At 41.7% G+C, this 16,148-nt stretch overlaps 1 protein-coding gene across 6 annotated transcripts in view; it reads right to left on the reverse strand.

The window, feature by feature from the left end:
* The window catches only part of tnk2 (tyrosine kinase non receptor 2), a 192,872-nt gene that overhangs the window by 11,860 nt on the left and 164,864 nt on the right, over positions 1-16,148 (reverse strand). For 4 of the 6 annotated variants that reach the window (XM_062976905.1, XM_062976901.1, XM_062976903.1 and 1 more), the window contains 3 exons: positions 15,865-16,059; positions 9,684-9,775; positions 7,368-7,490 (listed from right to left, as the gene is read on the reverse strand). In XM_062976905.1, the coding sequence (XP_062832975.1) occupies positions 7,368-7,490; positions 9,684-9,775; positions 15,865-16,059 (410 nt within the window). The remainder of the gene's footprint in view (positions 1-7,367; positions 7,491-9,683; positions 9,776-15,864; positions 16,060-16,148) is intronic. The other 2 variants (XM_062976902.1, XM_062976904.1) reach the window with 2 other exon arrangements.

Raw genomic sequence — 16,148 nt, forward strand, 5'->3', positions numbered from 1 at the left:
CCTGGGAGGACACTTCAGCCTCTTTCCAAGCATGGAGAGGCACAGACCTCATCACATGTTCCGGGGTTGAAAAGGGACAGAAATTCCCTGAAAGGAGGGAACTCTGAAACGGGCCAGCCATTCTGTTCAGAACTCCTGCCTCTTATTGTGCTTTAGTCCCATCTTTACTACTGAAAACATCCATCAAAGTGTCCCATCCTGTTTCATTGCCCAACCATCAGCAGTCAATTGTATCCTATGGGCTTTGATGGAGAACCATAGGATCCCATGGAAAGCGATGGTTTTAATCTGGATCGCTGTCTCTTGTATCCTATGGGCTTTGATGGAGAACCATAGGCTCCCATGGAAAGCAATGGTTTTAATCTGGATCACTGTCTCTTGTATCCTATGGGCTTTGATGGAGAACCATAGGATCCTATGGAAAGCAATGGTTTTAATCTGGATCACTGTTTCTTGTATCCTATGGGCTTTGATGGAGAACCATAGGATCCCATGGAAAGCAATGGCTTTAATCTGGATCTCTGTCTCTTGTATCCTATGGGCTTTGATGGAGAACCATAGGATCCCATGGAAAGCAATGGTTTTAATCTGGATCACTGCCTCTTGTATCCTATGGGCTTTGATGGAGAACCATAGGATCCCATGGAAAGCAATGGTTTTAATCTGGATCGCTGTCTCTTGTATCCTATGGGCTTTGATGGAGAACCATAGGATCCCATGGAAAGCAATGGTTTTAATCTGGATCGCTGTCTCTTGTATCCTATGGGCTTTGATGGAGAACCATAGGATCCCATGGAAAGCAATGGTTTTAATCTGGATCGCTGCCTCTTGTATCCTATGGGCTTTGATGGAGAACCATAGGATCCCATGGAAAGCAATGGTTTTAATCTGGATCACTGTCTTTTGTATCCTATGGGCTTTGATGGAGAACCATAGGCTCCCATGGAAAGCAATGGTTTTAATCTGGATCACTGTCTCTCATATCCTATGGGCTTTGATGGAGAACCATAGGCTCCCATGGAAAGCAATGGTTTTAATCTGGATCACTGTCTCTCGTATCCTATGGGCTTTGATGGAGAACCATAGGCTCCCATGGAAAGCAATGGTTTTAATCTGGATCACTGTCTCTCGTATCCTATGGGCTTTGATGGAGAACCATAGGATCCCATGGAAAGCAATGGTTTTAATCTGGATCACTGTCTCTTGTATCCTATGGGCTTTGATGGAGAACCATAGGATCCCATGGAAAGCAATGGTTTTAATCTGGATCACTGTCTTTTGTATCCTATGGGCTTTGATGGAGAACCATAGGATCCCATGGAAAGCAATGGTTTTATTCTGGATCACTGACACATGTATCCTTTGATAGAGAACCATAGGATCCCATGGAAAGCAATGGTTTTATTCTGGATCACTGACTCTTGTATCCTTTGATGAAGAACCATAGGATCCCATGGAAAGCAATGGTTTTATTCTGGATCACTGTCTCTTGTATCCTTTGATGGAGAACCATAGGCTCCCATGGAAAGCAATGGTTTTATTCTGGATCACTGACACATGTATCCTTTGATAGAGAACCATAGGATCCCATGGAAAGCAATGGTTTTATTCTGGATCACTGACTCTTGTATCCTTTGATGAAGAACCATAGGATCCCATGGAAAGCAATGGTTTTATTCTGGATCACTGTCTCTTGTATCCTTTGATGGAGAACCATAGGCTCCCATGGAAAGCAATGGTTTTATTCTGGATCACTGTCTCTTGTATCCTTTGATGGAGAACCATAGTATCCCATGGAAAGCAATGGTTTTATTCTGGATCACTGTCTCTTGTATCCTTTGATGGAGAACCATAGGCTCCCATGGAAAGCAATGGTTTTAATCTGGATCACTGTCTCTTGTATCCTATGGGCTTTGATGGAGAACCATAGGATCCCATGGAAAGCAATGGTTTTTAACCTGGATCATTGTCTCTTGTATCCTATGGGCTTTGATGGAGAACCATAGAATCCCATGGAAAGAATTGGTTTTAACCTGGTGCCAGTCTCCTTTAATGTAAGGGGCTTTGGGCATGGCAAGGAATCCCTTTGTTTTTTGGATATTATTGTTTCTCCTGATTGAAAACAAAAAAGTTAGACTGACCTTGTAATGAATGCTAAATATGAATATATTGCCAGCTCTTAATCCCCCCCCCCCCCCCCGTGAATGTGATGGGGAGGCAGAAGGCGAAATGGGACTGCTGACTGTCATGGAACCAAGTCCCAGGGCTGAATTTCCAAGCCCTGGACTTGGAGTCATAACATAAATAATCCTGAAAGTCTCATGAAAGCACCTGGCAGAAGAAGATAGAAGAGCATGGGAACTCGGGGTTGAAAGTATAAACAATTATAATTGGTAGACTGTGTGGGAATAGTAGTAATGTGATACAGGGGGTGGGGTTTTGATGATGATATTTACGTGTGGTGTGACGTTGCAACAAAGGTGATAAAAATGATTGTATGTAAACATTAGGTCATTCTCGACTTTTTCCAAGTCATGTATTCTTCAATAAAGATTGGTTCTGAGAGCAGCTATCTTTGATCTGCGTTCATGCTGGTTCTTTGAAGTAAGCAGGACAGCTGACTATATAAGAAGGGTGATTCTCTACTCTTAAAGGGACAACCACCGATGCTTTCCCCTCTCAATGTGATGAGATGGTTAGTGTTATAATCTAATGGTGGACAAGCCCAAAATAAAGGAGGAAAGGGCAGGATGCCAGCACATTTCAGCTTGAATCTCCCACTAACAGTAACTAGGTTTTAGGAGTTACAGTTCAACTTTTTACACAGGGGAAAATCTGGAAAACAACACCTTCATGTATTGGGAAGGGGTCTCCTGGCCTTCCCGAGATGCACCAAATAACACCTCAAAAGGAACAAATTTGGCCCCACACAAGCTCCAAACTCACCATGTACAACCCAAGCAAAAATGGAGAGATAGAAAGGTAAAGGTAGCAGGGAGGCCACCAAAAATCTGAACAAATCGCATCCAGATTTGGATTTGGCTGCTTCCAAAGTCCATGCATTATTATTATTATTATTATTATTATTATTATTATTATTATTAATAATAATAATAATAATAATAATGTGTTGTCGAAGGCTTTCATGGCCGGGATCACAGGGTTGTTGTATGTCTTTTGGGCTGTGTGGCCATGTTCCAGAAGTATTCTCTCCTGACGTTTCGCCCACATCTATGGCAGGCATCCTCAGAGGTTGTGAGGTATGGAGAAAACTAAGCAAAGAGGTTAATATATATCTGTGGACAGTCTAGGGTGAGAGAGGTCAGTGTGAATGTTGTCTACATAGGGACCACCAAACGCAGCGCCCAAACAAGAGTCAAAGAACATGAAAGGCACTGCAGACTAATTCAACCAGAGAAATCAGCCATAGCAGAGCATTTGATGAACCAGCCTGGACACAGGATACTATTTGAGAACACAAAAATGCTGGACCATTCTAACAACTATCATGTCAGACTACACAGAGAAGCCATTGAAATCCACAAGCATGTGGACAACTTCAACAGAAAGGAAGAAACCATGAAAATGAACAAAATCTGGCTACCAGTATTAAAAAACTCAAAAATCAGAACAGTAAATAAAAAGCAATACTCTGAAAACAGAGGATTTCCAGACATGAATCAACCAAGGGCAGTTAACGACTCTAAACAAAGGATGCCCCAGAGGCAGGAAGAAGACAGCAGATAAGCTTTTCAATGCTAATTAAAGTGATTAACTACACAACATTCACACTGACCTTTCTCACCCTAGACTTTCCACAGATATATATTTACCTCTTTGCTTAGTTTTCTCCATACCTCACAACCTCTGAGGATGCCTGCCATAGATGTGGGCGAAACGTCAGGAGAGAATACTTCTGGAACATGGCCACACAGCCCGAAAGACATACAACAACCCAATAATAATAATAATAATTTTATTTTTATACCCCACCCCATCTCCCCGAAGGGACTCGAGGTGGCTTACATGGGGCCAAGCCCAGGCAGATGACACACATGTGATGAGTTCTGTGCCTCTCCATGCTTGGAAAGAGGTTGAATAAAATACAACAATAAAACAAGTCAATCAACAATAAAACAGGTCATAAACAAATAAAGTCACATACATTAAATATACTATGATAAAATCCTGGGTTGTCTCCAAAAAAGAACTTGGTCCAAGAAAGTGCAAGTAGTGACAGCTACAATCAGGGAGAGGCAGATACCAAAACTATTGTTCCTATTAAAGTGCATTGAACACACACATGCTTCCACACACACACAACCCAACACACAAGCCATGCTCCCTTCCTCGCCTCTTTCCAATAAACACAGGTCTCTGGTGCTTTTCTTGACAAGATTAGGGCATGCTTTGAAAACACAGCCTCCCATATTCCTCACATTATCTTAACTATAACTTTGTTGGCAAATAGCTTTCTCCACCAGAGAGCAGCAGAGAACCAGAGATCCTAGCATTGACAGGGATTACAGGGGTCCTCCAACATTTAAAATATTTTCTGTATTTTATTACAGTATGTAACACGATGTTTGTTCCTGGGCTATAAATGTCATTTCCTAATTGGTTATATTAGAAACACATGTAAAATGTCTATTAAACTGCAAAAACTTTGTTTTTGTGGGACACCCTGCAGCACATTTTGCTCTAGTTTTTCAATGACTTTCTCTGAGTCCCAACCAATACAACACAGTTTGTGGTGGCCACAAAAACTAAGTTTATAGAGTAAAACAACTACAGCTCCCTCCTCAATGTCTAGACCAGGCATGGGCAAACCTGTGCCCTCTCTCCAGGTGTTTTGGACTTCAACTAGAAACCTGGAAGGCCCAAGTTGGCCCATGCCTGGTCCAGACACTAGACTCCTATGGATCCAGCCAACGATTGCATTGGCTTGTTTCAATTGTCACACCTCAGGTTAGCTTCGCCATGCTAAATACACCAGATTGCACACAGAATGTAGTCTTTTTAGTTTATTAGAAAATATAAAAGGAAAAAGTTCTTAAAAGGCAAAAATACAGTTCCAAAGAATTAGTTGCAAAATACAGTAGAGTCTCACTTATCCAAGCTAAATGGGCCGGCAGAAGCTTGGATAATAAGGATTAAGGAAAAGCCTATTAAACATCAAATTAGGTTATGATTTTACAAATTAAGCACCAAAACATGTCATACAACAAATCTGACGGAAAAAGTATTTCAATACGCAGTAATGTTATGTTGAAATTACTGTATTTACGAATTTAGCACCAAAATATCACGATATATTGAAAACATTGACTACAAAAATGCCTTGGATCATCCAGAAACTTGGATAAGCGAGGTTTGGATAAGTGAGACTCTACTGTAGTTCCAAGAGATTATTGCAAATTAAAGCCATCCAAAACAATGCAAAAATCACCAGAGTACATAAGGTCCCATAACATGAATAACAAGGCAAACAGCAAAGTCCCAAGACGCAAACAGCAAGGCAATCCAAGAGAACTAGAGATCTTGATACTTGGTTGGCAAAAGTTGCTTTGACAAAGATCTGCCTCCAAACCCCTGGCTTTAATAACAAAGCATGAAGGCATTTCTCTGACCCCTGACCTCTCGCTTACTAGCTATTCTTGCACTTCGTCTAACCTGGAATTCCAGACGGTCAGTACGATCCAAAGCTCCCATCTCATCATTGCTATCAAGGTCAAACAGCTCGTTAGTGCAAGCAGTTTGCTTAGTGTTGTTGTATGTTTTCCAGGCTGTGTGGCCATGTTCTAGAAGTATTCTCTCCTGACGTTTCGCCCACATCTATGGCAGGCATCCTCAGAGGTTGTGAAGTATGGAGAACCTAAGCAGGAAGGTTTATATATATCTGTGGAAAGTCCAGAGTGACTCTTGTCAGTTGGAGGCCAGCGTGAATGTTGCAGTTACTCACCCTAATTTGCATTGAATAGCTTCATCTACTGGCTACTTTTGCCTGGGGGCATCCTTTGTTAGCTGCCCTTAGTTCCCATGTCTGGAACTCCTCTGTTTTCAGAGTGTTGCTTCTTATTTACTGTTCTGATTTTTGAGTTTTTTAATACTGCTTTTTTAAACAACTATCATGTCAGACGACACAGAGAAGCCATTGAAATCCACAAGTATGTGGACAACTTCAACAGAAAGGAGGAAACCATGAAAATGAACAAAATCTGGCTACCAGTATTAAAAAACTCAAAAATCAGAACATTAAATAAGAAGCAACACTCTGAAAACAGAGGAGTTCCAAACATGGGAACCAGGGGCAGCTAACAAAGGATGCCCCAAGGCAGGAAGAAGCCAGTAGATGAAGCTATTCAATGCTAATTAAGGTGATTAACTACATCATTCACACTGGCCTCCAACTGAAAAGAGTTCTTCTCTCACCCTGGACTTTCCACAGATATATATAAACCTTCTTGCTTAGTTTCTCCATATCTCACAACCTCTGAGGATGCCTGCCACAGATGTGGGCGAAACGTCAGGAGAGAATACTTCTAGGATCTGGGATCTGGGCCTATAACCAAATGTCAGAGTAATTTATGCAGCACAGCAGCAGTTGGATGGAGTCAGAGGAACGCAGCACGAAGAGACATCAGAGACAATGGTAAAACTATATACAAGTTTTACTGAAAGCAGTAATAAAGACAAACAGACTTGAAGACAATGGACACAGGACTTTACTTCTCAGCAGACAGCACTCGACTCAACTCAGAGCAGAACAGATCAGAACTGAACTGATGAAATCAGTAATGCATACACACTTGTGTCTGGACACTCCCCAGTTCCAGCCACACATCAAAGTCATCACAGCTTCTTAGTAATTAACTCTTTCCAGACTATGCTACACTCTGGATGATGCAATCAGTATGCAATACAGGCAAGAGACAAATTTCATTTAAACACTACCAATACACAAATCCCACATTAACAAGAACATGGCCATACAGCCCGGAAAACATACAATAACCCTGTGATCCCGGCCATGAAAGCCTTCGACAACGGTTTGCTTAGTAGTATCAATCTGAGAACCATCCTGTTCTGAGTCTAAATCTCACACCTGGCTATTTTCACTTTCATCAACAACATTCCTAGCTGTGGGAAAATGAACATTCACACACAACAGAATCATTGAGAACTGGATTCTGAACCTGAATCCCAGAATCCTCATCAGAGTGATGTTGAACCTGAATCCCAGAATCCTCATCAACCTGAGGATCCAGCTGAGTCACAACAGCATCCCACTCTTGCAAGTGGGTGGTTGCAAGGCAAGCTGTTCACAGGGCAAGCAGGCAAACATGCCAATGCACACCTGTGCATACCTGTGAAGAGAGGAGCAAAGAGAGAGCAGAGAGGGCAGGCACAGAGGGGCCGGCGGACCGGGAAGCGGCCCCACTTACTCTTTAGGAAGATCGAAGGCTGAGGCGGCCGAGGAGGAGGCTCCCCTGCAGCGGAAGGAGACACCCCACCGAAGGAGAGAGGAGCAAAGGCACCGAGAAGGAAAGAAACCAAGAGAGAAAGAGAGAGAGAAAGGACAGCACATTAGTTCAGCAGCACCATGCAAAGGGCAGAGGCTTGAACATGAAACATTTCAGGAAGGTGTGATGCTTTTAGATGTGGGGATTATGTGTTAGAGTAATGGTTTGTGTGGTGTGAAGTGTTCACTCATTGTTAAAGCTCGTGTGTGTGTGCAATTCCAGTAGAGCAATGGTCAGGGCCAGCCCTAGGTAATTTTCAAGTGTAAGTGAACGGAATTTTGGTGCCCCCCCCCCCCCAAACCAATCACTGAAAAATAAAAGCGCTGGATAAGCAAACATGTTGGATAATAAGGAGAGATTAAGGAAAAACCTATTAAACATCAAATTAGGTTATGATTTTACAAATTAAGCACCAAAACATCATGTTTTACAACAAATCAACAGAAAAAGCAGTTCAATACATGGTAATGTTATGTAGGAATTACTATATTTGCAAATTTAGCACCAAACATTGAACTGGGATATAGGGCAGTGTGGACTCAGATAACCCAGTTCAAAGCAGATATTGGGGGTTATTCTGCTTTGATATTCTGGGTTATATGGCTGTGTGGAAGAGCCCTGAGGGTCCTTCTACATAGCCATATAACCCAGAATATCAAGGCAGAATAACCCACATGTATGTTTCAGTCTACTTGGAATACACAGAGCGTGTTTAAGAACCGCTCCAAGAGACCAGAAGAGCCTTGACTCCCCACCCCATATGACCATCATCCCACTTTCATTGCTAGTTAACTTAATAATAATAATAATAATAATAATAATAATAATAATAATAACAACTTTATTTATACCCTGCCACGCCTGGTCGGAGGTGCCTCAACTGCGCCCCCTAGAGGATGGCGCCTCCAGCAACCGCCTACTTCGCCTAATGGTTGAACCGCCCCTGGCAATGGTTAAACGCATAGAGTAAGATTTATTCCTAGAGTGACATTGTGTAGCTTCCGTTAGTAGCCGGACATCAGTCACTGGGAAGGAATGTGGGCGTTGACAGTTTTACTGATAATGTTCTTTGCTGGTGGCCATCAATCTAGCTGGACATGTAGATGAGCTTCTCCGGCTGTGTGCTTTGTAAATAGCTGTAACTTACTGCAATAAAAGTTGAGTACCGCTGGGCAGACAGCTACGTGTGCATGTTTGTTCGTGCATCTAAGCAGATCGCTAGATCGCTGACAGAGGGGAGACTGAGACAGAGATCTAGCTAAGTCTCAATTTAACACTCATACAGACATGGGTTATAGGCCCAGCACGCTTCCGCTGCGCAACTCTGCTCAAATTTCTCCCAGGAACTCCATAGCCCTGGTCTGTGTGAGGGTTGAATTTTGACTTATCAAATGCCAGACTTGCTAAATGCCAGTCTTAGCAAACAGTATGGGCTCTGCTGTCTAGAAGGGGATTCTATGCATTGTAGTCCAAAGGGAAACTTTCCCATGCTGTAATCCGCTCTGAGTCCTCTGGGGAGAACGGCGGAGTATAAATAAAGTGTATTATTATTATTATTATTATTATTATTATTATTATTATTATTTAATTTGTGTATTTTATATAATGTTTTATGATTACGTGTTTTCAGCAAAGTTGTGCCTCACCTTGAGCCACGAGGAGAGGTGGCTAATGATAATAATAATAAAGTTATGTAACACAATGTTTGTTCCTGGGTGATAAATGTCGTTTCCTAATTGGTTCTATCATAAAAACATGGGAAAAGTGTATTAAATTGGTTAAACTTCCAGATGTTTTGGACTCCCACCATTCCTAACAGCCTCAGGCCCCTTCCTTTTCCCCCTCAGCCGCTTAAGGAAAGGGCCTGAGGCTGTTAGGAATGGTGGGAGTTGGAGTCCAAAACACCTGGAGGGCAAAAGTTGGCCCATGCCTGGCCTTCACTGTAGAATTAATGCACTTTGACGCCACTTTAAATGCGATGGCTCAATGCTATAGTATTCTGCTAGTTGGGAGTTTGGTGAGATACCACCAAATATCTTTTAAGACTACAACTCCCATGTTTCCATAGCATTGAGCTATAAAGTGATGTCAAACTGCATTAATTCTGCAGTATAGCTGCACCTTAAGTGAGGCAAGTGGATGGTCAAAGCTTGGCCTTACTTCTTGTCCTTCCTGGGAGCTGGGTGGGTCTGGCTGCATTCAGGTCCACTCCTAGCACATCTGGAGGGTCCATGGGATTTCCCAGGTACAGCCTGCAATGAAAGCAAAGCAAGAAAGAAACATGACAATGGTGAAACACTTCTCTATATCTCCTCAAAATCTTCTACCAAACATATGTGACTTTAGACCAGGATTGAGACTCACGCCTGCTTACAAATGCTCTGTTCTTGGTGCCCAATGGGTTATATTCTTTAGGCATGATTATAATCATCATTATCTATCTATTTTTATTACTGTATATACTCGAGAATAAGCCTAGTTTTCCAGCCCTTTTTTAAGACTGAAAAAGCCCCCCTCGGCTTATACTCGGGTGAGGGTCCTGGTTGGCTTATATTTGGGTCAGCTTATACTCGAGAATATATGGTACATTTATTATTTTTCTCTATTATTATTGGTATTATTACATTTATTATTTTTCTCTATTATTGTTGCTACTACAGTAGAGTCTCACTTATCCAACACTCGCTTATTCAACATTCTGGATTATCCAACGCATTTTTGGAGTCAATGTTTTTAATACGTTGTGATATTTTGGTGCTAAATTCGTAAATACAGTAATTACTACATAGCATTACTGTGTATTGAACTACTTTTTCTGTCAAATTTGTTGTATAACATGATGTTTTGGTGCTTAATTTGTAAAATCATAACCTAATTTAATGTTTAATAGGCTTTTTCTTAATCTCTCCTTATTATCCAACATATTCACTTATCCAACGTTCTGCCGGCCCGTTTACGTTGGATAAGCGAGACTCTACTGTATTACATTTATTTTACTCAATTTTTATTATGATTATTAATACATGTATTATTTCACTCTGATATTATTATTATTATTATTATTATTATTATTGCATTTATTGTTTTACTCTATTTATTATTACATGTATTATTTTCCTGTATTTATTATTATTATTATTATTATTATTATTATTACTACTACTACATGTATTATTTTACTCTATTATTATTAAAAGGATACATAAGCACATTGCAGAAGATGAGAATAATGATTTGATCAGAGCTGGACAGTCTTATCTTAAATTTGAGCTTTATGTAAATATTCAAAAACATTTAACCTACGGATGCCTCAATTAATGTCATTTTATTGGTATCTATTTTTATTTCTGAATTTACCGCTCTCGGCTTATACTGGAGTCAATGTTTTCCCAGTTTTTTTGTGGTAAAATTAGGTACCTCGGCTTATATTCAGGTCGGCTTATACTCAAGTATATATGGTATATATAAAAAATGCAATGTGCATAATTAGGACTGAGTTAACAACAAAATCACTGGGCAAAATTACACCAAATTTGGCCACAATACACCAACACATCCAAGGTATGTCCTTCACTCAACCCCCCTCTCCCAAAAAATGGATAAGATTATAAATATAATATATAATAATTAATGTGGTATACTAATACATAATAATGTCATCTCTAAAATCAGGACAGTAAATAAAGAGCAGCACTCTGAAAACAGGGAAATTCTAGAAAGGAAGCAACTAGAGCCAGCTAACACCTCCCAACAAAGGATTCCCCCAGGGAGGAAGCAGCCAGGCTTTGAAGCTACAAGGCCATTCAATGCTAATCAAGGTGACTAATTGCAGCGTTCTTACTTGCCGCACCGAGACTAACCAACAAAGGATTCCCATAAGCCACAGCAACGCGTGGCTGGGCACAGCTAGTCATCATATATATATATATATATATATATATATATATATATATACACACACACACACACACACACACACACACACACACACATACATACAGTAGAGTCTCACTAATCCAAGCCTCGCTTATCCAAGCCTCTGGATAATCCAAGCCATTTTTGTAGTCAATGTTTTCAATACATCGTGATATTTTGCTGCTAAATTCGTAAATACAGTAATTACAACATAGCATTACTGCATACTGAACTACTTTTTCTGTCAAATTTGTTGTATAACATGATGTTTTGGTGCTTAATTTGTAAAATCATAACCTAATTTGATGTTTAATAGGCTTTTCCTTAATCCCTCCTTATTATCCAAAATATTCGCTTATCCAAGCTTCTGTCTGCCCGTTTAGCTTGGATAAGTGAGACTCTACTGTAGATATATATAAAAGTTAGTGTATGTTGGTTGGTTGGTTTGTGCCACAAAGGCTCCCACGTGGCTTGATGGATCTGGACCAAACTTGGCCTAAATACTTTACATTACCCAACTTAAAATAATAGTGGGTTTAAATTTAAAAAAAAACCCTTTTGGGCCCAGAGCAGAAGGAAAGAAAAGGATCAAAGTGGATTAGCTGTAGCTGGGTGAAGTGGCCCTTTTTGGTGTCACTGGGAAAGAAAAGGAGCAAAGCAAATTGGCTGCCTTCTCAGAGCTGGAGAAAGGAGAAAGCAGGAGGGCAACTACCCCTCTGACACTCAGGCAATGCCAAGATACACACACTAGTTGTTATTATTATATTTATGTCCTGCTTTCCTCTCTCAAAAGAGATTCAAGGCGGCTCAGTTGCGGGGTGTTTCCACTGGACGGTCTGGTTTGAAGCACCATAAGAAACAGGGAGACGTCAGGGAAGGCGTGGTAGTCATTCGCACACAGGGCAAAGGCGGCACTGACGCACCTCCTGAGCAGCATGGAAACATCGGCCTCACACGGCCTGTACATGCGCAGCCGCCCACACGGAAAGAGAGACGCCAGCTGATAAAAATCCCATTGGGCCAAGGAGCTTGTTTAGGACACAGGCGCTGTTTGCAAACATGAAGTGGGACAAAGGGGTGCATCTACACTGCAGAATAAATGCAGTTTGAGCCCACTTCAACTGCCACATCTCAAGGCTGTGGAGCTATAGGAGCTGTAGTTTTACCAGGATTTTTGCTGAGTGCTGATGCTGCTCTGAACTACAATTCCCAGGACTCCATAACACTGAGACACAGCAACCAAAGTGGGGTCAAACTGCATTCATTCTACAGTGTAGAAGATGAACTCAAAGAGATGCAAAAAGTTAGAAAACCCAAATCTTGGATGGCAAGATTCCCAATTCTATTTGATGGACACAAGATCTCGCAATATCGTGGAAGACTTGTATATCGAGGAGACAGTATGTTGTCACAGTTGCTCTGTTTATTCTTCTGAAAGACCTTAAGGGTTGGAAGCTTCTTTAATAATTATTTATGCTGAATATATCTATGATATATATATCTATGATATATATATCTATGAATATATCTATGATATATGGGGCCGGGCTGTGGCGCAGCTGGCTAGTAACCAGCTGCTATAAATCACTACTGACCGAGAGGTCATGAGTTCGAAGCCCGGGTCGGGTTAAGCTTCCGACCATAAAAAAAAAAAAATAGCCCCGGCTTGCTGTTGACCTAGCAGCCCCGAAAGACAGTTGCAACTGTCAAGTAGGGAAAATTTAGGTACGCTTTATGCGGGAGGCTAATTTAACTAATCTACAACACCATAAAACTGCTCACGAGGAAAGAATGAGGAAGAACAGCCACCAATGGACGGTGAAGCAACAGCTCCCCCTGTGGCCGGAATCGTGAAGCTGGAAAGATGTCAAAAATGCCTCTGTGTCTGTCTAAAACTGAATGTTGTTTGTCTGTTGAATGTTTGCCATACATGTGTTCACTGTAATCCGCCCTGAGTCCCCTTCGGGGTGAGAAGGACGGAATATAAATACTGTAATTAAATAAATAAAAAATAAATATTCTATCTATCTATCTATCTATCTATCTATCATCATCATCTCATAGAGGCAAATTTAATTGGGAAAGTATGGCCTCTGAATGCAGGATGCCTTGGACTTGGGACATTGCCCCAAGGTTGGGAGATTATCAAGGTTGACCATCATTCACCCCATTCATTTGTTTACAACCTGGCCAGCGTCTCCTTGTCTAATGTTTTGAGTAGCCCAACCAAAGGTCTATTCATGACTGATATACTAGGATGAGTCCTGATTGAGGAAGAGACTTACCTAACATGTTTACTTTGATACTTTGCCTGTTTTTCAAGAACACCACGTACAGACAGAACAGGCATTACGCAAGTTACGAACAAGATAGGGTTGCTGTGAGTTTTCCGGGCTGTATGGCCACGTTCCAGAAGCATTCTCTCCTGCTCGGGGGTCACATATATAAACATTAATAAATAACAGCTTATTAATGCTTATTAACAGGTTATTAACAGCTTCTGGAACATGGCCAAACAGCCTAGAAAATTCACAACAACCCACTAAACCCAGTGATTCCGGCTATGAAAGCTTTCTACTTACACCAGTTTCTCAAGTCGCTCCTCACACAGAACCCCTCCCCCCCAAAAAAACCCTATGAATCATATGTAAGTCAGATGTTTGTAATTTGGGGACTGATTAGACTCCTAACCCCTTGTGTGCTCATTGTCTTTAAATTCAAAGGACCTCTTTGTCCCTGTTGTGGTTCAGTCTGATGATGAAGGGGGATTTGGGTTTATGCAGGCTGACCAAAGCAATGCTGATGAGGGAAATCTCGAAGTCTCTGATGCTGGAAATGTTGAAGGCTCTGGCTGTGAATTGTCAGAGAGGCCTCAGGCTAGCGTGGAAACAGAAACTAATGATAAGGGTGACTTTTCACAGGATTTAGAACATCAACAAGTTCAAGGTGTCTCTGGCAGTGAGTTAGAGGAATCTTCCTTAGTTAAAGTTTCATCGCCTCAGACGTTCCCTAAGAATAGTGGGAACTCAAGGACAGAGAAATGCTCCCTTGGCTTGTAAACATGGGTAAATACAGGAGAAACAGGGAAAGATTTCAGACGAAGCAATGTTGATTTTTGGAAGCACATCTCCTGCCTTGTCTAAGCTCATGGCAAAAGATTCTCATTTATGTTCATACTTGGAAACTGTGTTTTGGACTTTTCTCTGAAGTTCATGTTGCCTTTTTTTAGGACTAATTTCCTATATCAGACACTTGGAATTATATTCTGCAAATTGCTTTTACCTCTGGAATATAGCCTTTTTGACTGAGTGTCGTTGCATTTGAAATACTGCTTTTTATTGACTGCCATTGCATTTGGAAGATTGTTTTCTTTACTGCTTTGTATTCAGACTTTGTTATCTTTTATCAACAAACTTGTTATACCCCAGCCACCTTTGGGTTCTGAACCTGGTTCAGAAATGAACTTTGACCAGGATGAAGCTTATTCTGACTTTTTACCCAGTTCTCAGGGCTCCTTCCAATTACAGACCCCAGCTGTGGATAGCTCCGAGGCTTCCTTAATTGGGAGAGATACTGAAAACATTACTCCCGTGGTAGAACCAGATGTCCCGAGTTCCCCAGGGAATGTATCCTTTAACAGAAGGGAATTTTTGCATCGCCAGAGATCACAGAAACAGGAGCTTCGAAGGAGTCAACGTTTGGTATCTAAAGGCGATACTGGATCGGAGATTCCCTTGGGAACCTTTGGGGAGTTGGTTTCCCTTCCCTGTGATTAGATCTAAGTTCTATAAAAGTGTCTTGCACTGTGAACAATTCGTGGTGTCAACGTAGCGACTTCTGAGAACACTTCACCGTTTCCAGTTCCCTGATTTCACCAAGCCAAGTCTCCTGTTCCTGGCGGCCAAGCCGAGCCGCGACTCCCGATTTAATCCGGAGTAAATTCACGTCCTTGCCTTGTTCCTGAATCCAGATTGCTTTCAGCTTCGTCCTCTGCCTGCCTTGATATCCAAGACTTCCTAGTGACTTTGGACCTTGTTATTCACTCCTGCTTTCTTGTTGTTTCCTCGCTCAAGAACTTCCCAACAGTTTTGAGTGTGTTTCGGTTTCTGGACTTTGGACAATAACATTGGACATATCTCTTCAACTCTTTGGACTAATTCATACCATTTCTTAAAGGACTATTGCTCACTCATCCTTTCCACTTATTCTTTCCTGAGTTTATTATTGTTTTAATAAAGGTATTATATGATTATTGGTCTCTGTTTAGTTTCCAGTGCTCATGCTGCCTTGGGGTGCAACAAAACTGTTTAAACCTAGCCTGCTGTGGTGGAGGGTGTGTTAAGAACAAGGTGAACCAGCGCTGAGGTGCAACAGCCCCTGAGTTGCGCATGAGTGAAGGCAGGGAAAGTGCTGTGCGAAGACTTACTCGTCAATCTTATCGGGGAAGCCCCAGCACTGCTGGGGGTTGGTGTCTCCATGTCCCGTGTGGATGAAGCTGTTCTTGAGCGGCTGGCTGATGTCGTGCGCCGAGAGCCCCGCCACCGAGGTCACCGTGTTGCGCGGGAACTGGCCCACCTTCAGGGTCCGCTTATTCTGGCCGCGCCACCAGTAGTTCTCAGCCCTGGAAGGGACAAAGCAAAGGAAGAAGCGTCAGGCTCGGTGAGCAGGAGTGCAATCGACACAAACATCTCTGTGAATTACAACCTGGTG

The sequence above is a fragment of the Anolis carolinensis genome, chromosome 3 (genome assembly GCF_035594765.1).
Source record: "Anolis carolinensis isolate JA03-04 chromosome 3, rAnoCar3.1.pri, whole genome shotgun sequence".
NCBI classification, from domain to species: Eukaryota; Metazoa; Chordata; class Lepidosauria; order Squamata; family Dactyloidae; genus Anolis; species Anolis carolinensis.